The following is a 27,837-nucleotide window of genomic DNA, read 5'->3' on the forward strand; positions in this document are numbered from 1 at the left end:
GGTGTCCCTGATTATATATGTATCTCCTATTTAAATATGTATGTGTGAGGCTGCATCGTGAAACTCCAAGGTGCCCTCTAATCTGGTGAATGACTCGGGGTTGTTATATCAGTCTCACAATGGATGACACATCAGACCAGACACCTTAAGGACACACACAGACTCACAGATAGTTAGTGGTGAGCAGTATACTATCCCATATCACCTTCTTCACGAGACCTTTGTCCGTACACTCCCTATATTGTCAGGCCGTTATCATGGCAGATGCAGATACCTCTCTCACCATGTGCCCTTTGTTGAGCCTGTTCTGGAGGGGGAGAGACACGATCCTAACCCTCTCACTGAACCTCTATCTCCGTCTGCCTAGGCTGGGCTATACACACACACACACACACAAACACACGCACACCTGCCTGAGCTACGCTGGACTGCAAGGCCCCCGGCTTAGAGAGCGCCCTGCAATATTGATTGGAAGCTTCTACACACACGCGCACACACATACACACGCACACACAATGAAACACACACACACACAGCCCTCTCAGGGAGCAGACAGGTGTGTATTATTTACTTTGGCCAGAGGAGTCCAGGCGTTCTCAGAATGAGTAAACAGAAAGAGAGCTAGAGCCAACCTGAGGGCCCTCCGGCCAGGCGAAAGACAATGAAGAAATAAAGACAGAGATAAAGAAATAAACTATGAGGGAAGAGAGAGACAGAGAGAGGGGGTGGTATACTGGCGGAATAAAAGATTGAGTACAAAACAATGGAGCTGTTATTCATCCCATACCAACATTTAATGCATCAGCTACACAGATCCTCAGAGATGGGTATAGTGCAAAATGTTTTGCGGGGTGAATTGGAGTGCACAGTTCACTTGGAGCTCATAAATACTGTGTAAGCTCTGCTCTGTGTATGCTTGGTTGCACATTCTTCATTCCAGACCAACAATTATATACTGGGTTAATATGATGTTTCTGTTGTGCATTTAGAGACCTTATGGGTTCTCTCTCTTCACACTCCATCCCCCACTTTCTGGAAATGTGTTCCATGGGAAACCTGGTTGATTGCTCAGCGCTCTCTTGCTAGCTTTCTCTCTCTTTCCCTCTTTCTCTTGTTATCTCTCTCTTTCCCTCTCTCTAACCCCCTCACACATTTTCTCACTCTTCCCCCTCTCGCTCTCTCTCTCTCTCTCTCTCCCCCTTTCCCTCAGTCCCTCATCCCCCTCTCCCCCTCTCTCTCTCCCTCCCTTCCTCCCCTATCCCCTCCCTATCTCCTTGTCTCTCTCATTCTCCCAGATCAATCATAGATCAAAGATAATGTCTCTCATTACACCACATCCAAATGATGTCATTATGACCGTGCTGAGCACTTATGATTATCATTATGATTAGGATTATTATTATGATTTCTACATTACAACTAATTATTCCGTATCCTAAAGAGGCTTTTAATGGACTTCTGTACGTTGTTTCAGTCTTTCATCTCAGCACCAGTATTATGTTACTCTGTGTGCATCTCAAATGGCACACTATTCCCTATATAGTGCGCTACCTTTGACCAGAGCCCATACGGGGTCCTGTGTACAGTAGTAGTGTACTATATAGGGAATAGGGTGCCATTTGGGACACACTTTGTTTCCCTACCCTGCAGGCGTTCTCACCACTTCGGCTTTCTAAGTGCTGACAAGGCATGGCTAGCAGCTCACAGAGCGGCACTCCAGGGCCTGACAAATTGAGTAGTAAATTGTTGAGCGTGTGGGCCAATTAGCAGCCAGGAGCCGTGTTAAGGGGAGGGGCCGGGGGGTGAACAGTTGAACGTGATTGACAGCTCAGGCTGGAGAGAGAGACACAGAGCAACAGGCCCAAGCCCCATTCTGCAACCTAAGAGGTATGTATCAGATGCTCAACATGCTTTGCTCACATCTACTGTGATGGTCCGGGCCTAAACCACAACAACACTAGACACTATGGAACACAAAGCTTTTACTATTTCATCCTGGAATATACAAGGTCTGAGATCATCTGCCTTTGGCCTAAAGAGCAGGAACCCAGACTTCATCCTACAAGAAACATTAAGGAGACAGACCCACTGGTTGCCCTCTAGGTTACAGAGAGCTGGTAGTCCCATCCACCAAACTACCAGGTGTGAAACAGGGAAGAGACTCAGGGGGTATGCTAACTTGGTATAGAGCAGACCTAACCCACTCTATTAAATTAGTCAAAACAGGAACATTTTACATATGGCTTGAAATTAATACAGAAATGATCTCAACAGAGAAAAATGTCCTCATGTGTGCTACATATATCCCCCCAATAGAATCCCCATACTTTAATAATGACAGCTTCTCCATCATAGAGATCGACAATTTCCAGGCCCAGGGACATGTACTAATCTGTGGCAACATAAATGCCAGAACTGGACAAGAACCTGACACCCTCAGCACACAGTGGGACAAACACCTGCCTGGAGGTGACAGCGTTCCCTCCCCCCTATTCCCCCCTAGACACAGCTACGACATCATAACCAATAAAAACGGGTCACAACTCCTGCAGCTCTGTCGGACACTGGGTATGTACATAGTCAATGGTACGCTTCAAGGGGACTCTTATGGTAGGTACACATATGTGACCAACCGCCTAGATTTGGTCTTATGTAGCACATTTTTAAATTGTGGTTTTTACATTGGATTAAAAAATGTATATCATACACTGTATTTGAGGAATAATGGGAAAGTATTTCTGCTTTGAAAGTTGATAAGCTTGTAACTTCACTTTTGAGAAAATGGGCCTTGAATATTTTGGTACCTACTGGAGAGCTCTCCTTTGTCTACACCCATTCAGCATTGTTCACACCTTAAGCCAGCCCCACCCATTCGTTTAAGGATTCACATGTGAGGTCATGTGCTAAACAGTGAGTAGTGTAGTAAAGATTAAGACTAAAAGTGGTAAAAGTAGTAGCCTACAATAAGGAAAAATTCCAGGTAAACAGAAAGTATCCAGATAAAAATATTTTATGAATATTAAATTACGCTTACCCAGACTCGCTTGTGATGGGTCATGTGAAAGACAGTAAATTGATGGGTCATGTAAAAGACACTAAATTGATGGGTCATGTGAAAGACACTAAATTGATGGGTCATGTAAAAGACAGTAAATTGATGGGTCATGTAAAAGACACTAAATTGATGGGTCATGTAAAAGACACTAAATTGATGGGTCATGTGAAAGACAGTAAATTGATGGGTCATATGAAAGACAGTAAATTGATGGGTCATGTAAAAGACACTAAATTGATGGGTCATGTAAAAGACACTAAATTGATGGGTCATGTGAAAGACACTAAATTGATGGGTCATGTGAAAGACAGTAAATTGATGGGTCATGTAAAAGACAGTAAATTGATGGGTCATGTAAAAGACACTAAATTGATGGGTCATGTAAAAGACACTAAATTGATGGGTCATGTGAAAGACAGTAAATTGATGGGTCATGTAAAAGACACTAAATTGATGGGTCATGTAAAAGACAGTAAATTGATGGGTCATGTAAAAGACACTAAATTGATGGGTCATGTAAAAGACACTAAATTGATGGGTCATGTAAAAGACACTAAATTGATGGGTCATGTGAAAGACAGTAAATTGATGGGTCATGTAAAAGACACTAAATTGATGGGTCATGTAAAAGACACTAAATTGATGGGTCATGTGAAAGACAGTAAATTGATGGGTCATATGAAAGAAAGGCTATATCCCCAGCCACATCTTGCTAAGTGGATGGGTCTCTACAGAAGGTGGAAAAGGTACAGCCAAATGGTTACTTGCATAGTAGCAATATCAGAAACAGATAGTGTCAATATAAATAAAATAATATACAGTATGTACAAGAACAATATCAATAATGATATCAGTGATAGACAAGGTAGTTATATGCATACAATCAGGGGTAAAGTGGGTGAGCAGCAGGATAAATAATAAATTGTAGCAACAACGTATGGCGTGTGTGTTAGGAGATGGTCAGTTGGATAGAGGCACTGTAGATAGCGCTGATGACTGGTCCGTCCAAACCACGCATGAACAAAGGAATCTATATTCGGAGAGACTGTTTCTGTCCTGCCCTTTACTTTGGTGCAGGCCATATGATGTCCATAGCCTCTTCGTCGCAAAACTCCCTGATCTTCTCAAAAAGATACGTGTGTCTAGCTGTGTCCAGTCCAGGTGGTGCTTGTACAGGCAGACCATCTATTGGAGGAAGGATGTCAGCGTGGCGCAGCAGCTGAAACCTGGTCCTGACTGAGTCTGAACGCTCCTTAGCAACCACAGCATCGAAGCTGTAAAACAGGAAATAACAAAACAAATTATGTGAGATCAATAAAAGTAGTGCCAGTCATGTTGGAGGTCAATTAAATAATCAAAATGTGTTTATGATTTACATACCAAGTGTTGTCATCGATTCCTTGTAGAGACGCCACACCACTGCTTTTGTCACATGGGATGGCAGCAGCTTTCCACCAAGGGTTTGTGTCCTGGGTGGCATCCTGGTAATAGTATTGCATTATCCTCTGCGTAGTTGTTGATGAAGTTCACCACTCGCTGGAAGTCCTCGTGCTTCAGGTGTAATCTGTGCATGCTTGGGCCAGCTCTCCTTTTGATGGGAGACAGACAATAGAAAGCTGTGTCTGCTGTTGACCAGAATATCAAAGTGATTGAAGAGTGAAATAGGATTGTGTTGTTTTCCCCTTTGTTTTTGTCTTTATACGTTTGAATACTTTTTCTTAACTGGTGGTGCCTTTGTGGGTGTACTGCTCTCTCTGCCATGTGTGTTGACATGCTGATTAGGTTGTGTGTGTTTGTGTCTATGGGAAGATGCTAAAATGTCTGAGCCTTACAAAATATGTTTTTAATTATAAACCTGTTACCTACATCTAATACAAATATTGTATTCTGACACACTTTCAAATAGTGTATACAAGCCACCGATTATTATTATTTATTGATTTATTTATTTAACCTCTTTAACTAGGCAAGTCAGTTAAGAACAAATTCTTATTTACAATGACGGCCTACCTCAGCCAAACCCAGACAATGCTGGGCCAATTGTGCACCGCCCTATGGGACTCTCAATCAAGGCCGGATGTGATGTAGCCTGAATTCAAACCAGGGGCTGCAGTGATGCCTCTTGCACAGAGATGTAGTGCCTTAGACCACTGCGCCACTCAGCTGTAAGGAGCTATAGATCCCATGACTTCCTCCCACACAAACCAAAGTATCGCAGCATCTGCAGCTAAAGCCTTTTACATCAAATGGAGTTGTTGATAGCCCCCCTCCTCTCTCCATAGCCCCATCCCTCCATCCCTTCTTCCCTTATGGCCCCTGCAGTGTTGTTAATGAACTAACGCCCTACACACACACCTCTCTCTCACACACACACACACACACCTCTCTCTCTGACACACACAAAGACACGTACGCACACACCCATCCCCACACACCCTTCCCTTTCACAAACACACACACTGGTGGCTCATGGTGTCACCTGAAGATAGTGGTGAGAGGTGAGGTACCTACACACACATCACGCCTCTCACCATGCCAAACACATTACCAGGCCCATCTGGTGCCCTCTCTCTACCCACCATGCCAGGCCTGAGTGGGGCATGGAGCACAGGGCACGGGCCGCCCCTCCAGGACAAGGTCATGTGTTGGCGTATGTTGTGTTTCACTGTCCTGGTCCTCCCTCAGGACCTTGGACCCGGCCTGGCTATGTTTGTGTGTGTGCGTGTGTGTGTGTGCGTGTGTGTGTGTGTGTGTGTGTGTGTGTGTGTGTGTGTGTGTGTGTGTGTGTGTGTGTGTGTGTGTACCTGTTTCTGTGAGTGTGTGAGTGAGTGTGTGTGTGTGTGTATGTGTGTGTGTACGTGTACCTGTTTGTGTTTGTGTGTGTGTGTGTGTGTGTGTGTGTGTGTGTGTTTTTATGGCCTGGCTCTTTCAGGGTCACAGACTGAGAGGTCCAGCTCAGACCTGCTGCTTGCCCATGACCTCACACTAGAGAGAGATGGATAAAGAGAGAGAGACTGCCACCAGTCTGACAGATGGGTTGGCATACCTGATAGAGGAAAGATGGCTGCCTGTATGTGCTGCCTGGTGGCCCCTCCAGTGCCATATCCGCCTGTCTGTCTGTGTGAAAAATAAAGTCCAAACCTTTCTGCTGCTGTGCTTTGACCTCTCCAAGAGATAATCTCAAAGACAGGTCATCTGATCAGGATGCTGTATCTTTCCTCTGATGCTTTCTTCCTTATACTCTCATCATATACCCTACCCCTTTCTCATGATTTGGTTGGGTCTAATTGTGTTGCTGTTCTGGGGCTCTGTGGGGTCTGTTTGTGTTTGTGAACAGAGCCCCATGGACCAGCTTTCTTACGGGACTATTCTCCAGGTTCATCTCTCTGTAGGTGATGGCTTTGTTAAGGAAGGTTTGAGAATCGCTTCCTTTTAGGTGGTTGTAGAATTTAATAGCTCTTTTCTGGATTTCGATCATTAGCGTATATCGGTCTAATTCTGCTCTGCATGCATTATTGGGTGTTTTACATTGTACGCGGAGGATATTTTTGCAGAATTATGCATGCAGAGTCTCAATTTGTTCCCATTTAGTGAAATCTCGGTTGATGAGCGGACCCCAGACCTCTCAACCATAAAGGGCAATGGGTTCTATAACTGATTCCCCACCCCCCTCCTCCCCCCACCCCGTACCCAGATACCTATTGGTATTCTGTCACCCCTACCCCTTGCTGAGCGGGCAGTGAGGTGTGGAGGACACCATACAGCCACCCCCAACCCTTCAACCTCCCAACACACTCCACAGGCTTCCTGTATCATTGTCCCTTTAATGTCCCCTTCTCTTGTCCTGCTCCCAACTCACTGATGAAGCGCTGCCATTTTTTTAACGACAAAGGAACACTTTTCACAACTTCCATGATCCTTCAATAGTTGCTGAATTTCCTTTAGACTTCAGTTTTGCTCCTCAATCCATGCAGCTTGGTTGGAGAGTGAGGTAGCATCAGCGCTCCTTTCTCTTCTCCCATCTTCCAACCCTTCTCCTAGACACAGAATAGTGTGGTGTGTTTGTTCTTTGCTGTTCCTGAACCACTCATCTTTCTTTGTGAAGAAGCACAACACTCCATACTGAAAACTGTCTATATCTTTAAACGCAGGCCTACAGATGCAAATTTGCTTGGCATTGAATCAGAAGAGGATGCTAATCTGATAAATAATGAGTTTAGTATCAGTACTGATTAGTTGCTATAATGCTGTAATTGCCAGGTGTAACAAACCTGGGCTACATCCCAAATGGTGCACTATTCCCTATTTAGTGCACTACTTTTGACCAGGGTGCATAGGCGGCCATTGGGAATACAACCATGGACTCTCTAAAAATAACATTTGACATGAAGTGTTTGAATTGATTCCTAAAGACTGTTTATGCTGTTGATAACAGATTATACTATTTCCTTCCTCCCTCTGTCACCTTATCCTCCCTCTCTTTATCCCCTCAATCCCCTTTTCTTCTCTCTCTCTCTCTCTCTCTCTCTCTCGCTCTCTCTCTTTCTCTCTCTCTCTCTCTTTCTTTCTTTCTCTCTTTCTCTCTCTCTCTCTATCTCTGTCTCAATCTTCCTCTTTCTCTTTCTCTGCCTCCCCCCATACCCCTAATGTTTGCACTAATCGATTAACCAGTCTTCCTCTGTTGCCAGACCTTGCTGTTCTGTGTGTGTGTGTGTGTGTTGATGCTTTAACCCCCATTAATGCACAGACTAGGTGTTAGCCAATAGGGCAACCTGGAGGGAACAAGAGAAGAAAATAATGAAAAGACAAAAGAAATAATGAAGTGTAGCTGGGTTCAAGCCCTATGGCACCACAATGCCACCATCAGAACAAAGTGTGTGTATGCGTGTGTGCGTGCATGTGTGTATGTGCACGTGTACGTGCCTTCATGCGTGTGTGTGTGCATCAGCGTGTGTGTGTTTGTGTTTGTGTGTGGATCCACTCAACAGCTATATGTAATTGGCTTGGCTGTGTGGATTCCATTTCTTACCATGATTTGCATATGAGCATTTGTTATGAGCAAAGCAGGGAGCAAAAGTGCACCATTAAATATGTACAATTTAACCAACTGTTGCAATGGGTAGACTTTCTACACAACATATTTATCTTCTCAATGGTCTAGAAGGGAGTAAGAACACCTACTAGGCATCTTGCCTCTGTTTTACCTTTGCCTCAAAATTAAATAAATTGTTATTGATATTAATGGTGTTTTTATCTCATATATTATCTGATCTCAGCTTAATTGTCCATCACTAGGGTCTGTGGGATGCTAGCGTCCCACCTGGCCAACATCCAGTGAAATTGCAGAGCGCCAAATTCAAAAACAGAAATACTCATTATAAAAATTCATGAAACATATAAGTGTTATACATTGGTTTAAAGATTAACTTCTTGTTAATTCAGCCACGGTGTCAGATTTCAAAAAGGCTTTACGGCGAAAGCATACCATGCGATTATCTGAGAACATCGCCCAGCAGACAAATCATTACAAACAGTTACCGGCCAAGTGGAAGAAATCAGAAATAGAGATAAAATTAATCACTTACCTTTGATGATCTTCATATGGTTGCACAAGTTTTGTTTGATAAAGTCTCTCTTTATATCCAAAAACCTCTGTTTTGTTTGCGCGTTTTGTTCAGTAATCCACAGGCTCAAACACAGTCACAACAGACAAATGAAAAATCCAAATAGTATCTGTAAAGTTCATAGAAACATGTGAAACGATGTTTATAATCAATCCTAAGGTTGTTTTAAGCCTAAATAATCGATAATATTTCAACCAGAAAATAACGTCGTCAATATAAAAGGTAAACAAGAAAGGCGCGCTCTCGGTCGTGCGCATGAAAAAACTCTGTGACACTGTAGGGCCCAGTCATTCAGACTGGTCTTACTCCCTCATTTTTCAGAATACAAGCCTGAAACAATTTCTAAAGACTGTTGACATCTAGTGGAAGGCATAGGAAGTGCAATTTGCGTCCTAAGTCAATGGATACTGTAAAGGCATTCAATAGAAAACCACAAAAATAAAAAATCCTACTTCCTGGATGGATTTTTCTCAGGTTTTCACCTGCCAAATCAGTTCTGTTATACTCACAGACGTTATTTTAACAGTTTTGTAAACTTTAGAGCGTTTTCTATCCAAATCTACCAAGTATATGCACATCCTAGCTTCTGGGCCTGAGTAGCAGGCAGTTTACTTTGGGCACGCTTTTCATCTGGAGGTGAAAATAGTGCCCCCTACCCTAGAGAAGTGTTAAGATTGACATAAACCATTTGTCAGGAGCAGAAACGTATGTGTTTGCCTGACCTCAGGATAAACAGGTTTATCCTAACCTGCCTCTTCTGATGCCTAGGTCAAACTTAGTGTCAATACCACATCCTCCTCTCTCCCCTTCATTCTGGCAAATTACATTCTCCTTCCTCACCCAAGGTCAGCACCTCCCCCTTCCTCCCCCTTCCTCCCCCCTGCCCTCCCTGTCTCTGATCATCATCTATATTTCATTGACCTCCTTGGAAGGTTTTGGCTCAGCACACACACACACACACTTCATCTCTCACAGACACAGACCTTTGAGTGTGAAATGCCAGTGGGATTGGCTGTGGTGTGAATACTGATGGTGTTGATGGTGACTTGGCTAGTTAGAGAACCGTCCAATCCCAGTCTGGATTATTCCATCACACTGCCAGACGTTCTGTATAATTAAAATGGCAGCCATTTATTTTTCCAGCTAAATGGAAGGAGTGTAGTCTCATCCCTTTCACTAGGCTCGCATCCCAAATGGCACCATATGCCCTATTTAGTGCGCTACTTTGACCAGAGCCCTATGTGCCATTTGAGATGCAGTCTATGTTGTTTAGATGAGATGGGAGAGCTCTGCCAGCCTAGGTCTCTCTCCTCCCCTCCTCTAGTGTATGTACGGCGGCTCTATCATTTCTAGAGGTGGTTCTCTTCTTGTGTGGCTGGAGGAGAAGGGTAGAATTGCTGTACGAAGCTAAAAATGAGTCGTCTTAGTTTTAACTTGGTTGCATTTTACTCTCCATTGTCAAAGGAATTGTATGAGCTTAAACTACAATATCGAGACATGGTACACACTGCAAAAAATATAGCTATACTGTACAATGTATAAGGCTGAAAAGATAAAGACATGAAATAGATTTAATAAGGGAAACTGAGCATAAGCAACAACAAATGGTTGTTGTTGGCCTTCTAGGCAGAGTTGGAAAGAAAAAGCCATATCTCAGACTGGCCAACAGGCACTGGACAGAAGAACTCAGCCTAGAAGGCCAGCATCCCGGAGTCACCTCTTCACTGTTGACGTTGAAGCTGGTGTTTTGCGGGTACTCTTTAATAAATCTGCCAGTTGAGGACTTGTGAGACATCTGTTTCTCAAACGAGACACTCTAATGTACTTGCCCTCTTGCTCAGTTGTGCAACGGGTCCTCCCACTCTTCTTTCTATTCTGGTTAGAGCCAGTTTGCACTGTTCTGTGAAGGAAGTAGTACACAGCATTATTCGAGATCTTCAGTTTCTTGACAATTTCTTGCATAGAATAGCCTTCATTTCTCAGAACAAGAATAGACTGCCGAGTTTCAGAAGAAAGTTCTTTGTTTCTGGCCATTTTGAGCCTGTAATCGAACCAACAAATGCTGATGCTCCAGATACTCAACTAGTCTAAAGAAGGCCAGTATTATTGATTCTTTAATCAGGACATCAGTTTTCAGCTGTGCTAACATATTTGCAAAATGGTTTTCTAATGATCAATTAGCCTTTTAAAATGATACACTTGGATTAGTAACACAACGTGCCATTGGAACACAGGAGTGATGGTTGCTGATAATGGGCCTCTGTACGCCTATGTAGATATTCCATAAAAAATCTTTAGTTTCCAGCTACAATAGTCATTTACAACATTAACAATGTCAACACTGTATTTCTGATCAATTTGATGTTATTTTAATGGACAAAAAAATTTGCTTTTCTTTCACAAACAAGGTTACCCCAAACTTTTAAACGGTAGTGTACATAAGGACAAATACACACACATGCAGGCATGCGCGCACGAGTCTGTCCTCATGTGGACTTCATACACTGTGACTGCTAGACATCTAGACAGCAGAACAGAGTGGAATTTGACCATGATGCAATTTTCTTCCTTGAAAAGTCTTTGATTTATGTATTGTCCTTTTCACTGACGCCTTGGTACCAAAGCATCAAACAGCAGGTCTGAATAAAAAGCAGAGCATCTTTTTGGTAGTTCATGGAGATCTCATGTTCGACTGTGGAGCTCGTAAGTCAGAACAGATGGAACTGTCTAATGGTAACTTTCCTTTTTAAGTCATGGCCTGCTGCCCTTAATAATTATCCTATCTGACCAGTCATAGGGCTCTGTTCAAAAGTAGTGTACTATATAGTGTATACGTACATGGGTAATAGGGTATCAAAGTAGTGCGCTACATAGGGAATAGGGTGTCATTTCAGCCACTACCATCAGTCCTATCTGTTCTATTATCGTAGGATCAAGTGTCTAAATGGCCATTGTGTGTATTGATTTCTCATCCCTTTGAAGTAGACACGAAGGATAAATATTATGTGGATGAGAAGCATTATCAAGCCTGCTGTAATCAGTGATCATTGATCTCCTGCCTAGCTTCCACAAGTAATCTATTTTAAATACACTCTCAGCTGCCTGCATCACGCACCCACCGAGCTCTCTGTTCTCTGTCCTCTCCCTTTGTAATGGTATTGGCAGGCGTCCACAGAGAGAGAAAGAGCGCGCGAGAGAGAGAGAAAGAGGTGGGGAAAGAGAGAGTGAGAGCAAGAGAGAACAAACATAGATTTGGAACCTATGTATGATGTTGTTCATGTAGAATGGTAGTCTACCATCAAAAATAGCATCTTACAACAAAGAGAGGGACTCACTTTATTATAGATTATTCTGTGTTCTGTAAGTGTTTGGTCTTAAAGGGTTGTGTGTGTGTGCGTGTATATAAAATAAAATAAGGAAGTGTCAGCGTGTTGTGAAATGGATTCTTAGAGCACACTGCCAGCCTAGGTCTCTCTCCTCATGTCTCCTCTTCTCTCCTCACCTCTCTTCTTCTCTTCTCTCCTTTTCTCATCTCACCTCACCTCTCCTCTTCTCTCCTTACTTCTCCTCTCCTCACCTCTCCTATCACCTTCTCTCCTCATCTCACCTCACCTCACCTCTCCTCTCCTCACCTCTCCTATCACCTTCTCTCCTCATCTCATCTCACCTCACCTCACCTCACCTCTCCTCTCCTCACCTCTCCTATCACCTTCTCTCCTCATCTCATCTCACCTCACCTCACCTCACCTCTCCTCTCCTCTCCTCTCCTCTTCTCACCTCTCCTCTCCCTTCATCTCTCCTCACCTCTCCTCTTCTCTCCTTTTCTCTCCTCACCTCACCTCACTTCTCCTCTTCTCTCCTCTAATTTTCTCTCCTCTCCTCTTCTCTCATCCCCTCTCCTATCCCCTTCTCACATCTCTCCTCAACTCTTCTCTTCTCTCCTCACCTCTTCTAACCTCTTCTAAACCTCTCCTCTCTTCTCCTATTCTCTCCTCACCTCTGCTTTCCTTTCCTCACCTCTCCTCTTCTCACCTTTTGTCTTCTCTTCTCTCCTTTCTCTCCTCCCCTCTCCTATCCCCTTCTCAACTCTCCTCCCCTCTCCTCTCCTCGTCTCTCCTCACCTCAGCTTTCCTCTTCTCTCCTCACTTCTCCTCTCCTCACCTCCCTCCTTCAAGCCTCTCCTCCCCTCCCCTCACCTCTCCTCACCTCTCCTCATCTCTTCAATTCTCTCTTTCCCTCTTCACTCCTCTTCTCACCTCTCCTCTTCTCTCCTTTTCTCTTCACTTCTCACCTCTCTTCTCCTCACCTCACCTCTCCTCACCTCTTCTCTCCTCTCCTCCTCTCTCCTCTTCTCACCCCTCTTCTCATAACCTCACCTCTCCTCTTCTCTTCTCTTCAATTCTCTCCTCCCCTCCCCCCTTTACTCCTCTCCTCTCCTCCCCTCTCCTCTCCTCTCCAATTCTCTTCTCCCCTCTTCACTCCTCTTCTCTCCTCACCGCTCCTCTCCTCTTCTCTTCTCTCCTCACCTCTTCTCTTCTATCCCCTTCTCTCCTTACCTCTCATCTCTTCACCTCCCCCTTTCAAGCCTCTCCTCCCCTCCCCTCCCCTCACCTCTCCTCTCCTCACCTCACCTCTCCTCTTCCCTTCAATTCTTTCTTTCCCTCTTCACTCCTCTTCTCACCTATCCTCTCCTCACCTCTCTTCTTCTCACCTATCCTCTCCTCATCTCTCTTCTTCTCACCTCTCCTCTTCTCTCCTTTTCTCTCCTCTTCTCACCTCTTCTCTCCTCTTCTCACCTCTTCTCTCCCTCCTCTCCTCTCCTCTCCTCACCTCACCTCTTCTCTCCTCTTCTCACTTCTCTTCTCCTTTCCTCTTCTCTCCTCTCCTCTTCTCTTCAATTCTCTCCTCCCCTCTTCTCTCCTCTTCTCACCTCTCTTCTCCTCACCTCACCTCTCCTCACCTCTTCTCTCCTCTCTTCTCCTTTCCTCACCTCTCCTCTTCTCTTCAATTCTCTCCTCCCCTCTTCACTCCTCTCCTCTCTGCTTCTCACCTCTCTTCTTCTCACCTCTCCTCTTCACTCCTTTTCTCTCCTCTTCTCTCCTCTCCTCTTCTCTTCTCACCTCTCTTCTCCTCACCTCTCCTCTTCACTCCTTTTCTCTCCTCTCCTCACCTCTCCTCTTCTCTCCTCTCCTCTTCTCTTCTCACCTCTCTTCTCCTCACCTCTCCTCTTCTCTCCTCTTCTCTCCTCTTCTCACCTCTCTTCTCCTTTCTTTTCCTCACCTCTCCTCTCCTCACCTCTTCTCTCCTCTCCTGTTCTCTCCTCTTCTCACCTCATCTCTCCTTTCCTCACCTCTCCGCTTCTCGCCTTTCGTCTCCTCTTCTCTCCTTTCTCTCCTCCCCTCTCCTATCCCCTTCTCAACTCTCCTCACCTCTCCTCACCTCTTCTCTCCTCTCCTCATCTCTTCTCTTTTCTTCTCACCTCTCCTCACCTAGTATATGTATGTGTTTATCACAACCCAGCATTAACCACACACCCACACACACACAGAGAGACACACACACATACACACAGTGTTGTGTTCCAGTTCCTGGTCTTTGTTTCCACCTTCCGTGTCCACCTCATTGAGCAGCAATCAGATAAACCGACCAGGTGGGGGAAAACAAGCTAAGTGTCTGCACGTCCTCCGCCGCTCAGCTCGGTCTCTCACTTCCAATCCTAAACACTTCACTCCCCATCTCCATCCTCACACACATGCAAACACACACAAACACACACACACACCCTATCATTGTGCTAGGTAATTAACATTCAAGCATTGGCAAGCCATCCATTTTCCTTCCACTGCTTAATTGTCTTGAAAATTGAGGAGATTACTGAGAGAGAGAGCGATTTATGTACAAATAAGATTCTGTCAGGACCCATCAGCACGACTCACACACAACGCACACCGGCTGACTGCCACTGAACACACACACACACACACACACACACACACACACACACACACACACACACACACACACACACACACACACACACACACACACACACACACACACAGTTTGTCAGTCACAGTCACAGCCACACACCTACTCCCCCCTCTTACCACAATCACAACCTCTTCCTCTCTTCCTCCCATCCTGTCTTCCTCTCTTCCTCCCATCCTGTCTTCCTCTCTTCCTCCTCCAAAGAACACACAGAGAGTGAAGCAGTGTCCATATTTCGGATGGTTGTCTGTCTGTGTCAGAACAGATCCATTCCCTCTTCATTCCCACCTCTGTGTTTAGCCTTCCAAATCCACAGGTAATTCACTTTTAATGGACAATTATTGCTGAGCTATTCATCACACTGAAGCCAACCAGTGTTAAAGAGAGAGATCGAGAGAGAATGGGAGAGAGAGGGAGAGGGGAAGAGAGAGCGAGAGAGAGAGAGAGAGAGAGAGGGAAAGGGAGAGTCAGAGAAGGGTCTGTAGTGGATCGACAGCACAGAGGAACAGAGGAAGGACACACTGTGACAGCATGCTTTTCCTTCAGATGGCTAGGATGACTGGGTTCAAAGGTTAGGTTAGGATATAGCAGGGATTATCGTGTGTGTGCGTGCATACGTACTTGCTTGCGTGCATACCTATGTACGTGCATGTGTGCGTGTGCACGTGTGTGATCACGCCTGTTTGAACCCGAACATTGTATCCTAGCAGACACATCCCCCTATACGTGGCCTATTACTTCATTTCAATTTGGCCTATGTAACGGAGAACATCAACACTAGCATTGGCCCACTGTCTTTCTTTCCACACTGCTCTTCCTTGTCCTCTCTCTCTCTCTCTCTCTCTCTCTCTCTCTCTCTCGTTTTGTTTTCTCTCTCGTTCTCTCTCTTTCTTTCTCTTTCTCTTTCTCTCTCTCCTCTCTATTTTCCCACAGCTCTCATTCCCCTTTACCTGTTGTGCCTGTTAGGTATGGAAGACCTGTCTGCACCTCCCCTTCAATAACCCTCTCCCCCGCTCCCCTGCTTAGAGAGAGAGGGATGGTGAGAGAAAGAAACAGAGGGAGAGCGAAAGAGAAAGTGGGAGAGCGGGAGAAAGAAAGAGAAAGAGGGTGAAAAAGAGAGGAGTGTGGGGGAGAAAGCAGGGTGTGTTTTCTTCTTTCTCCCGCCCAAATGACCCGGTGTGATGACAGCCTTACCACTGGAATCTCACCTCTTATACCACCTCCACGCTCCTCCTCCTTCTCCTCCTCCTCAGCCCCCATTCTACCCATTCCAACCTAAATCCAATTTGTTATGGTTTCAAATAAGACCTGTTCTGTTTGTTCACTGCTTGGCCCCAACGTGCTTTCTCTTACTCTGAGACCAACTTAAATAGGTGAATTTGTTTTTCTTATTCTTCAGAGGCTGGGGCAATCTTGTAGCGATATACAATGGGGACTATAGTTCTATAGCGCAGGCGATATTTGTTCAGACACTGCTGTTACTTTGGCATTGAATACCCTTTCATTGATATGCGGGTGCATGGTGTGTGCATTTTGCTCTGCCATCAGATGCAAGACACTCACTTTGTGTGGGCTGCTCAAGTTCTTGAGTAGCTTTTTTGTTCTTCTCTACTTTGAACTTCAGTCTACAATACTTTTTTAGGTTAAACACTGCAGCTCACATACAGCTTTATTAAAAGGTGTTGCTTTGTGCGGGGACTCCTGACCTCAAGTGTCGTAAGGAAATAGAAGAAGCGCTATTGTACAACAGCAGCAGTGTTGCCATGTATAGGGTCTCTGCAACATACTCCCTCCATACACACGTTAATCAATTACCTGTATTGTTCACTCCTCCACAAAATCAATTTCAGGAGTTTTATCACACAGATTGATGCTTCTGCACCAGGAAACGTTATCAAGGAAAGAAAGACTCTCAGTCGGGCCTTATCGCTGCAAACTATCTATTCATTAAAGGGTGGTGACTCAAGTTGTTCTTTTTTAATTGTTTATTAAAAAAGTATGACACTTTGCCGAGCCCCAATACACTGTTATGAAATGGATTCTCCTTCTGAAGAGTCAAATCAATTATGATAGTTGATTAAAGTTTTGCATAGCTGATGATATTGGTGATATAGTTTTGTGCCCAAAAGATTAGTGATGGGTCGCTCGCGAACGAGTCGGCTCTAAGAGCCAGCTCTTGTAGGTGAACGTTGGGAGCCGGCTCTTGTAGGTGAACGTTGGGAGCCGGCTCTTGTAGGTGAACGTTAGGAGCCGGCTCTTGTAGGTGAACGTTGGGAGCCGGCTCTTGTAGGTGAACGTTGGGAGCCGGCTCTTGTAGGTGAACGTTGGGAGCCGGCTCTTGTAGGTGAACGTTGGGAGCCGGCTCTTGTAGGTGAACGTTGCGAGCCGGCTCGCATATCAGAAGAGCCACATCTATTTATAAAAATATAAAAAAATTAAGATATGAATAATCAAAATATTTAAATGAATAGAATTAACTAATTCAAACAACAAAAAAATAAATCAAATAATATAGGCCTAAATGCTCAAGCGTACACATATTCGTTCTGACTAACAGCCTCACCTGTTGTTCCTGTCAATCAAACACACAGTGTCAACCAATGAACCAAAGATGTGTGAGGGAGGGCCGAGCCAACTCACTCACAGTCACACACTTAGCAGCCGAGGAGAGAGAGGAAGGACAGCTGTGAAAACAACAGCTGGAAAATGAGTCGGAAGCACAGTAGCATTTGGATGCATTATAATAATGTAGACAATGTTAGAGCACAGTGTAGAATTTTCCAAAACAAAATCTCATATAAAGCCGGTTCTACACACAACCTACACCGGCATATGCGAACTGTGCACCCAACTGTGAAGCTAGCTGTAGCAGAGCTTCGAGAAACTAGCAGGTCTGCTAGTGATAGTGGTGGAGCCAGCACCTCCACACGTGAAGATGTATCCACTCAGTCAAGTAGGCATACTCCGCAACCCACAGCAACGCATTCTTCTATGGACCAGTTTATGCCAAAGTCTATGTCTGTAGCAAAACAAGGTCAAACTGATATTGCATTGGCTAAAATGATTTCACCGATTTCCAGCCATTTTCGATCATGGAGGACAGAGGTTTTAGAAATTATAGCAATAGTCTAAATCCAATGTACACAATTCCAAGCAGGAAAACCCTTTCAAAATGACTTATTCCGCAACTGTACGAGAGCACACAGGCTTCAGTGGGGGAAAGAGTCCAAAAAGCTACTGCAGTTTGCCTGACCACTGACTGCTGGACATCAAGGGTAACCACTTCTTACATGTCGATTACATGTCACTTCATTGAAGATTTTTCGATGTCTAGCTGTCTTCTGGACTTCTTTGAGTTCAGCGACAGGCACACCTCAGAGAACTTCCACAGGAGCACAGTAGGTGCTGAAAAACTAAAGTCTACACAACGCCAGATGGGGATGCTTGAGCTGAGGCCTAAACAAGACTGCACTGCAAGGTGGAATTCAACATTTTATATGTTGAAGTGGTTTCTTGAGTCAAAGGATGCCATCATCTCTACCCTGGCCATTGTCAATGCACCTGTTGATGCTCTGGCCCAAGAGGAATGGGAGGTGGTGGAGGAGGTGTGCAGAGTCCTGGAACCCTTTGAGCAGGTCACTGTGGGGAGAGGTACAGTAAGCAGTTGTAACTACATCATTGTTTAATCCAGTATTATATACAGTTGAAGTCGGAAGTTTACATACACCTTAGCCAAATACATTTAAACTCAGTTTTTCACAGTTCCTGACATTTAATCCTAGGAGAAATTCCCTGTCTTAGGTCAGTTAGGATCACCACTCTATTTTAAGAACGTGAAATGTCAGAATAATAGTAGAGATAATGATTTATTTCAGATTTTATTTCTTTCATTACATTCTCAGTGGGTCAGAAGTTTACATACACTCAATTAGTTGCCTTTAAATTGTTTAACTTGGGTCAAACGTTTCGGGTAGCCTTCCACAAGCTTCCCACAATAAGTTGGGTGAATTTTGGCCCATTCCTCCTGACAGTGCTTGTGTAACTGAGTCAGGTTTATAGGCCACCTTGCTTGCACATGCTTTTTCAGTTCTGCCCACACATTTTCTATGGGACTGAGGTCAGGGCTTTGTGATGGCAACCTCAATACCTTGACTTTGTTGTCCTTAAGCCATTTTGCCACAACTTGGAAGTATGCTTGGGGTCATTGTCCATTTGGAAGACCCATTTGCGACCAAGCTTTAACTTCCTGACTGATGTCTTGAGATGTTGCTTCAATATATCCACATAATTTTCCTACCTCATGATGCCATCTATTTTGTGAAGTGCACCAGTTCCTCCTGCAGCAAAGCACCCCCACAACATGATGCTGCACACCCCCGTGCTTCACGGTTGGGATGGTGTTCTTCAGCTTGCAAGCCTCCCCCTTTTTCCTCCAAACATAACGATGGTCATTATGGCCAAAAAATTATATTTTTGTTTCATCAGACCAGAGGACATTTCTCCAGAAAGTACCATCGTTGTCCCCATGTGCAGTTGGAAACCGTAGTCTGGCTTTTTTTATGGTGGTTTTGGAGCAGTGTCTTCTTCCTTGCTGAGCGGCCTTTCAGGTTATGTCGATATAGAACTTGTTTTACTGTGGATATAGATACTTCTGTACCTGTTTCCTCCAGCATCTTCACAAGGTCCTTTGCTGTTGTTCTGGGATTGATTTGCACTTTTTGCACCAAAGTACGTTAATCTCTAGGAGACAGAACGCGTCTCCTTCCTGATCGGTATTATGGCTGCGTGGTCCCATGGTGTTTATACTTGCGTACTATTGTTTGTACAGATGAACGTGGTACCTTCAGGAATTTGGAAATCGGTCCCAAGGATGAACCAGACTTGTGGAGGTCTACAATTTTTTTCTGAGGTCTTGGCTGATTTCTTTTGATTTTCCCATGATGTCAAGCAAAGAGGCAATAAGTTTGAAGGTAGGCCTTGAAATACATCCACAGGTACACCTCCAATTGACTCAAAATATGTCAATTAGCCTATCAGAAGCTTCTAAAGCCATAACATAATTTTCCGGAATTTTCCAAGCTGTTTAAAGGCACAGTCAACTTATTGTATGTAAACTTCTGACCCACTGGAATTGTGATACAGTGAATTATAAGTGAAATAATTTGTCTGTTAACAATTGTTGGAAGAATTACTTGTGTCATGCACAAAGTAGATGTCCTGACCGAAAAATGAGTGGTTGAAAAACGAGCTATAATGACTCCAACCTAAGTGTTTGTAAACTTCCGACTTCAACTGTATGAGCAGTAGATGAGAATGTAGTATCAGTAGACAAAACATGAACCTGAACTAATACGTTACTGTTCTCTCTTTTCAGCTATGTGACAGCCTCAAAAATGATACTTCTGTGTAAGGGTCTGCAGCGAATCACAGCCAGCCGCCAGAGAGAAGCAAATGTAACCTCAGGATATGTGACAGAGTTGATGGACACCCTATGTTCATCAATGGACAGAAAGTTCCACAGAATGGAATATCAGAAATGCTATCAGAAATCGCTGCACTTGACCCCAGGTTTAAGAAGTTAGCCTTCAGTGATGCCAGAGCGATTGATGAGGCTCTTCAAAGAATAACCTCAGCAGCAGGGAGGGACAGCCCCAGCAGTCAGTTGGCTCAAGCACCAGGGCAACAGGAAGAAGAGGGATCAGATGGAGCAGAAGTACCAGCAGTAGTGCAACAAACATCTACTGTTTGGATGCTGTTTGACAAGAGAGCAACTGGGGATGCAGCACGAAGGAATCCCTCAGCAGATGCCATAATGGAGGTCCGATCCTATTTGGAGGAGCCTTCAAAGATCTGCAGATCCTCTGAGCTGGTGGAAGAACAAGGCCTCTGTCTCCCGACGGCTTACCAAAGTCGTGACAGGGAGACTCTGCATAGTGGCCACATCCGTTCCCTCTGAGAGGGTCTTCTCGAAAACGGGACAAATAATTACTGAGAGAAGAAACCACATCAACCCCTCGAAAGTGAGGCAGCTTGTATTTCAGAATGCAAATCTCTCATAAAAGAAACATATGGTCAGCATTGCTGTGTGCTGCTGGTTATAACATGGCAATGAAGGAGAGAGAGAAAAGAGGGACCAGTTTAATGTTTTAAGTGGGATGCTGCAGTTTTGCACATTGTTATTTATTTTTCTTTGATATGGTGCAATATTCTATTATTATGTTGTTCAGATTGTATTTGTTTTGAATTGTTACATTTATATGCACTTTGTTTATATACATTAAAAAAGTTATACTTTAAATGCACATGTGTAATAGCATCATTCTTTTTTAAATGTATTTATATACATTAAAAAGTTATACTTTAAATGCAAATGTTTAATAGCATTCTTTTTCATAACAAACCAATGCATTTTTAAATACATTGTGGTTAAGGTAGAGTATGATTTCATTGAATAATTTAATTAGAATTGTTTTAACACCAATCATAGTCAAACTATCGCAAACTGTTTGACTTGAAAAAATACAAAACATATTTTTTTTTAAAGAGCCGTTTGGGAGCCAAAAGAGCCGGCTCACTGAAAAGAGCCGGAATGCCCATCACTACAAAAAGATATGTGATGTTGTAGTTCATGATGATGATACCAGCCATGAAGATGATGGTGATAATGATGAAGATAAGGATGAGGATGATGTTGCTGCTGCTGATAATGATGATGACAATGGCGATATTGATGACGGTGTTTCTTCACTGTTCAGTAACAGTGTTTGTTGGTGTGTTTTTTGCAGGGTATGATGTATCTGGAAGAGCGGAGACTGGTGCACAGGGACTTGGCTGCCCGTAACGTGCTGGTCAAGTCCCCCAACCACATCAAGATCACTGACTTTGGTCTGGCTCGGTTGCTGGACGTCAACGAGAAGGAGTACAACGCTGACGGGGGCAAGGTAAGCATGGCCGGAAATACTTCGAGAAAAAGAGAATCTATATCTGCCTACTGTTTTGCTGCTCCAAAAATGTGAGCCTCTCTCCCCTCTGTTCTCTGTCCCTGTATTCTTCTAGAATGTGAACTCCATGAAAATAGCTTTTTGAGAACGTTAGAGAGGGTCAAAGATCACACCCCGAAAGCATGCTAACCTCTCACCATTACCAATAACAGGGGAGACTAGCATGTCTGGTTTTCTGGAGGTCAAGCCTAGTTCTGGACTAAACATTTCATGGAGACTAATGAGCATGGTTTTTAGTTCAGAACTTACAGGTGTAGGATCGAGAATATATTGCAGAGAATATTCCTGCTGTTGCAAACTGCCTCAAATTACGATCCTTCATCTGTAATCAGCCCATGATGTCCAATTCTGCCCATGATGTCCAATTGCAGAGAATATTCCTGCTCTTGCAAACTGCCTCAAATTACGATCCTTCATCTGTAATCAGCCCATGATGTCCAATTCTGACCATACATATTTCTTAATTATGCATTTTTCTCGTGACACTTCCTGTTTTACCAATGCCAATGATCCATTTAGAGGAAGAGCAAACTGTTATACAGCAGTGTTCCGATCAAAATTAGTCTGAAAAGGGACTAAAAGTCACCAAATATTTGTTTACGTGATCCATTTGGCATCAACTTAACCTTCACTAAAACTGTTTGCGTGAAATTTGTTAATATCCTGTAAATATTACGTCAACAAGGCAGTTATTTACCATTCATTTATATTGGGCACAAAATAATCTGAAACACAATCAAAACGAACTGAAAATGCATCCAAAAAGTTTGTAGAGTCACAAGCTTGATGTAGTCATTGCGTGCCAGGAATATACGACCAGATACTACACTTTTGACTACTTTAAATAAAAATGTTTAGGGGTGTCAATAATTTTCACTCCTACCTTTTTGAGAAAATAAAAATATTACTTGTTAAACAACATTTATTTCTCTGAGCAATTGTATTAGTATAAAATAAAATAATTTCCCAATTTTTGTGAGCACACAATATATTTGAATTATTTATTTTAAATAGTCATTATTGCTCATCTTTATCAAGGGTGTCAATAATTTCAGAACCCACTGTATGTGTCTCCATAACTACAGATGCCAATCAAGTGGATGGCCTTGGAGTGTATCCACTACAGGAAGTTTACACACCAGAGTGACGTCTGGAGCTACGGTAAGACTGGACACTCACATCAATCAATCAATGTGTCTTAATGCTGTCTTTTTTATACGGCAATGTGAATGCTGTGGTGAACTCTTACGATTTAGTATCTATTATATTTGGCAAACCTTTAACTTTACACCTCTTCTCAGGGGTGACAATTTGGGAATTGATGACGTTCGGGGGGAAGCCCTATGATGGCATCCCGACCCGGGACATCCCAGACCTGCTGGAGAAAGGAGAGCGTCTTCCCCAACCTCCCATCTGCACCATAGATGTATACATGGTCATGGTCAAATGTAAGCTACGCTGTATAACTTCTCTCTCTCTCTTTCTCACGACCGCGCTGCTATGACCCCAGTAGTATAGGGTAGGGTCACAGACGGCACTACGCCCCCATGTCCATGCAGAGAGCACTACCCTGGTGTTTCCTGGCTGTGCCGCTTCTCTGGCCCCTCTCTCTCCTCTGGCTGTGGCCCCTCTTTCACACATAGGGCCCAGGGTGTCACTGACTGACCAAACAGCCTCTGTCACCTTCCTCCATGATCCTGTACCCAATGCCCCTGCTCATTAAACCAGACTGCCAGGATTAGGGGAGGTCACCGTGTCTCTCTCTCTCTTTCCCTCTCCTTTACTCTTTCAATCTGGTAGAGTAGCACAGAGAACACACAAGTGATTGCTTTGGTGTGGTATTGGTTGCGTGTCTGTGGAACTTGGCAGACTAACACACTAACATGGCTGTGCAGGTGATAGGTCTTGAGAAAAGGACATTTGATAATCAGAAAATTTAACTTTTTTTTAATCAACCATATAATTAAAATCTAACACAAAAGTATGACAAGATCTGTAACCTATATACGGAAGCCCAGTTTAACCAGCACACTGGGATATCCTCCTTCAGTATACCTTATCCATGGCTCTACGTCTAAAGCTCTCCCTGTGTCTCTTCCAGGTTGGATGATAGATGCAGATAGCAGGCCCAAGTTCAAGGAGCTAGCTGCAGAGTTCTGTAGGATGGCCCGGGACCCCCAGCGTTACCTGGTCATCCAGGTGAGTTACCTTACCTTCCCCTCGAACACCCCTCCTTATCCTGAGGAGTAGAGTGAACGACCAGGATAGTATGTGTCGTCCTCTGGGATTCAAAGGCACATCTTGTTGATATATGTTTTGCAATCCAAAATAAATTACATTCTAAGTGTACGAGGAGTAATTGGTCTCTCTCTCCCTCCCCCCTCCAGGGTGATGACCGTATGAAGCTGCCCAGCCCCAACGACAGTAAGTTCTTCCAGAGCCTGCTGGATGAGGAAGAGCTGGAGGATCTGATGGATGCTGAGGAGTACCTGGTTCCTCACGCGTTTAATATCCCACCGCTGGCGTACACACCCAGGACACGTGTTGACTCCAACAGGGTAAGACTCTACTCTCCTCTCCCCTCTTCTTCTCTCTTCTCCCCTCTTCTTCTCTCTTCTCCCCTCTTCTTCTCTCTTCTCCCCTCTTCTTCTCTCTTCTCCCCTCTTCTTCTCTCTTCTCCCCTCTTCTTCTCTCTTCTCCCCCTCTTCTTCTCTCTTCTCCCCTCTTCTTCTCTCTTCTCCCCTCTTCTTCTCTCTTCTCCCCCTCTTCTTCTCTCTTCTCCCCTCTTCTTCTCTCTTCTCCCCTCTTCTTCTCTCTTCTCCCCTCTTCTTCTCTCTTCTCCCCTCTTCTTCTCTCTTCTCCCCCTCTTCTTCTCTCTTCTCCCCTCTTCTTCTCTCTTCTCCCCTCTTCTTCTCTCTTCTCCCCCTCTTCTTCTCTCTTCTCCCCTCTTCTTCTCTCTTCTCCCCTCTTCTTCTCTCTTCTCCCCTCTTCTTCTCTCTTCTCCCCCTCTTCTTCTCTCTCTCTTCTCTCTCCTTCTCAGAGGGCATTCTATTATTTTTCATTATATTACATTGTACTATATTCTATCTTATTCTATTGTATTCCATTCTATCCTATTCTACTCTATTCAACATGCTTGTTCTTTCCCTAGAAGCCTGGCTACAAAGGGCTCGCTGATATTTAAATAGCACTCTTATTCAACCGTAGACAAAGGGCACACTGAGATACACAGTTTAAAATTATTTGAACTTTTCACAGAACTCCATAATTTAGCCCGGATCCCCTTCATGATAAACTCCATTAAATGATATCTTAGAAGCATTTGTTCTAATGTATGTCTGTTTCAGTATATTGTGTTTGACTGGTTGATTTCCCATGTGAAATTCACTTCTCAGGTTGTAACGGCAGTGTAAATTATCACAACATACAGTATATACATTTCTGCATAAATTGGTCATCAAATTTAATCTGATCTTCATCTAAGTCTCAACAATAGACAAAAACTATTAACACACAAATTACTGTATTTGTCTTGTCTATATTGAATACATAATTTAAACATTCACAGTGTAGGTTGGAAAAAGTACCCGATTGAGATGCTGTGGCATGACCTCAAGAGAGCAGTTCACACCAGACATCCCAAGAATATTGCTGAACTGTAACAGTTTTGTAAAGAGGAATGGTCCAAAATTCCTCCTGACCGTTGTGCAGGTCTGATCCGCAACTACAGAAAACTTTTTGGTTTTTGGTTGAGGTTATTGCTGCCAAGGGAGGGTCAACCAGTTATTAAATCCCAGGGTTCACATACTATTTCCACCCTGCACTGCAATGTTTACACAGTGTGTTCAATAAAGACATGACAATGTATAATTGTTTGTGTTGTTAGTTAAAGTAGACTATGTTTGTCTATTGTTGTGACCTAGATGAAGATCAGATAAAATTTTATGACCAATTTATGCAGAAATCCAGGTATTTCCAAAGGGTTCACATACTTTTTCTTGCCACTGTATGCTCTAGGGCTACTAAAAACCAAGACCTATAGTATTTGTGTGTTGATATGGAGGATGAGGACGCAAAGATGAGGAAGGAGGAGGTGAGGTGATGTGAGGAGTCGTCAGAGAAGGAGTAGTTATAGGGTGAAGGTCTGGAGTCTGTTCTCGTGAGAGGAGGAAGAGAGGAGGAAGAAAGGAAGATTAGAGCAGGTGATGGGAGAAGGAAGAGAGGAGGAGGAGACTTATGGAAAAATAATATGTACATGTATTAACTTATATGTAAATTACAGATATCCATATACAGTGCATTGGGAAAGTATTCAGACCCCTTCCCTTTTTCCACATTTTGTTACGTTACAGCCTTATTCTAAAATGGATTAAAAAAAAATGTTCCTCATCAATCTACACACAATACCCTATAATGACAAAGTGAAAACATTTTTGCAAATTTATAAAAAATAAATACGTATTCAAACCTTTGCTATGAGACTCGCAAATTGAGCTCAGGTGCATCCTGTTTCCATTGATGATCCTTGAGATGTTTCTACAACTTCACTGGAGTCCACCTGTGGTAGATTCAATTGATTGGACATGATTTGGAAAGGCACACGCCTGTCTATTTAAGGTCCCACAGTTGACAGTAAAAGTCAGAGCAAAAACCAAGCCGTGGGGTCGAAGGAATTCTCCGTAGAGCGCCGAGACATGATTGTGTCGAGGCACAGATCTGGGGAAGGGCACTAAAAAAATGTCTGCAGCATTGAAGGTCCCCAATAACACAGTGGCCTCCATCATTCTTAAATGTAAGAAGTTTGGAACCACCAAGACTCTTCCAAGAGCTGGCCGCCCAGCCAAACTGATCAATTGGGGGAGAAGGGCTTTGGTCAGGGAGGTGACCAAGAACGTCATGGCCAGTCTGACAGAGCTCCAGAGTTCCTATGTGGAGATGGGAGAACCATAGGACAAGGAAGGACAACCATCTCTGCATGCACTCCACCAATCAGGCTTTTATGGTAAAGTGGCCAGACGGAAGTCACTCCTCAGTAAAAAGCACATGACAGCCCACTTGGAGTTTGCCAAAAGGCACCTACAGGACTCAGACCATGAGAAACAAGAGTATCTGGTCTAATGAAACCAAGGTTGAACTCTTTGGCCTCAATACAAAGCGTCACATCTGGAGGAAACCAGGCACCATCCCTACGGTGAAGTATGGTGGTGGCAGCATCATACTGTGGGGATGCTTTTCAGCTGCAGGGACTCGGAGACTAGCCAGGATTGAGGGAAAGATGAATGGAGCAAAGTACAAAGAGATCCTTGAAGAAAACATGCTCCTGAGTGCTCATGACCTCAGACTGGGGCGAAGGTTCACCTTCCAACAGGACAACAACCCTAAGCACACAGCCAAGACAATGCAGGAGTGGTTTCGGGACGAGTCTCTGAATGTCCTTGAGTGGCCCAGCCAGAGCTCAGAATTGAACCCCATCGAACATCTCTGGAGAGACCTGAAAATATCTGTGCAGCGACACTCCCCATCCAACCTGACAGAGCTTGAGGATCTGCAGAGAAGAATGGGAGAAACTCCCCAAATACAGGTGTGCCAAGCTTGTAACCTCATGCTCAAGAAGACTTGAGGCTGTAATTGCTGTCAAAGGTACTTCAACAAAGTACTGAGTAAAGGGTCTGAATACTTATTTAAATGTCATATTTCAGTTATGGGGTATTGTGTGTAGACTGATGAAGACGAAGAAAGAAAATGTCATCCATTTTAGAATAAGGGAAATGTAACAAAATGTGAGAAAAGTCAAGGGGTCTGAAATATATTTAATAAAATGTTGATATATGTTGACATGTATTTGAATGAATGGAAAATGTTGCTTTTGACCTTATTAAAATTCAATGCATAAAATGACAAAGTTCAGCACAAAATCATAATAGCATGCTGTGGTTTGCTTTGAAAAGTTTGAATGAATGACTTATAACTGACAACTAAAAGAGTGCTTTCAATAATCTGCATTTTTTGCTCAAATAACTTGGTCCATTGTTGAATTGTGGCATGGGAGTCACTGGAAGGTCACATCTGAAACACAAAATATAATGTACAAATGACCTACAATGTATGTGCACTTAACATATGTAACGTTTGTCGTCGGGAGACGAGGAAGCGGACCAAAACGCAGCTG

At 43.7% G+C, this 27,837-nt stretch overlaps 1 protein-coding gene across 1 annotated transcript in view; it reads left to right on the forward strand.

Moving 5' to 3' along the window:
• Positions 1-27,837, forward strand: part of LOC115160978 (receptor tyrosine-protein kinase erbB-4) — a gene marked incomplete in the record, with an annotated part of 167,370 nt that overhangs the window by 133,251 nt on the left and 6,282 nt on the right. The window contains 5 exon segments of the mRNA XM_029711599.1: positions 21,453-21,608; positions 22,754-22,829; positions 22,970-23,116; positions 23,770-23,867; positions 24,056-24,226. Coding sequence (XP_029567459.1) covers positions 21,453-21,608; positions 22,754-22,829; positions 22,970-23,116; positions 23,770-23,867; positions 24,056-24,226 — 648 coding nt within the window.

This window comes from Salmo trutta, chromosome 24, assembly GCF_901001165.1.
Source record: "Salmo trutta chromosome 24, fSalTru1.1, whole genome shotgun sequence".
NCBI lineage: Eukaryota > Metazoa > Chordata > Actinopteri > Salmoniformes > Salmonidae > Salmo > Salmo trutta.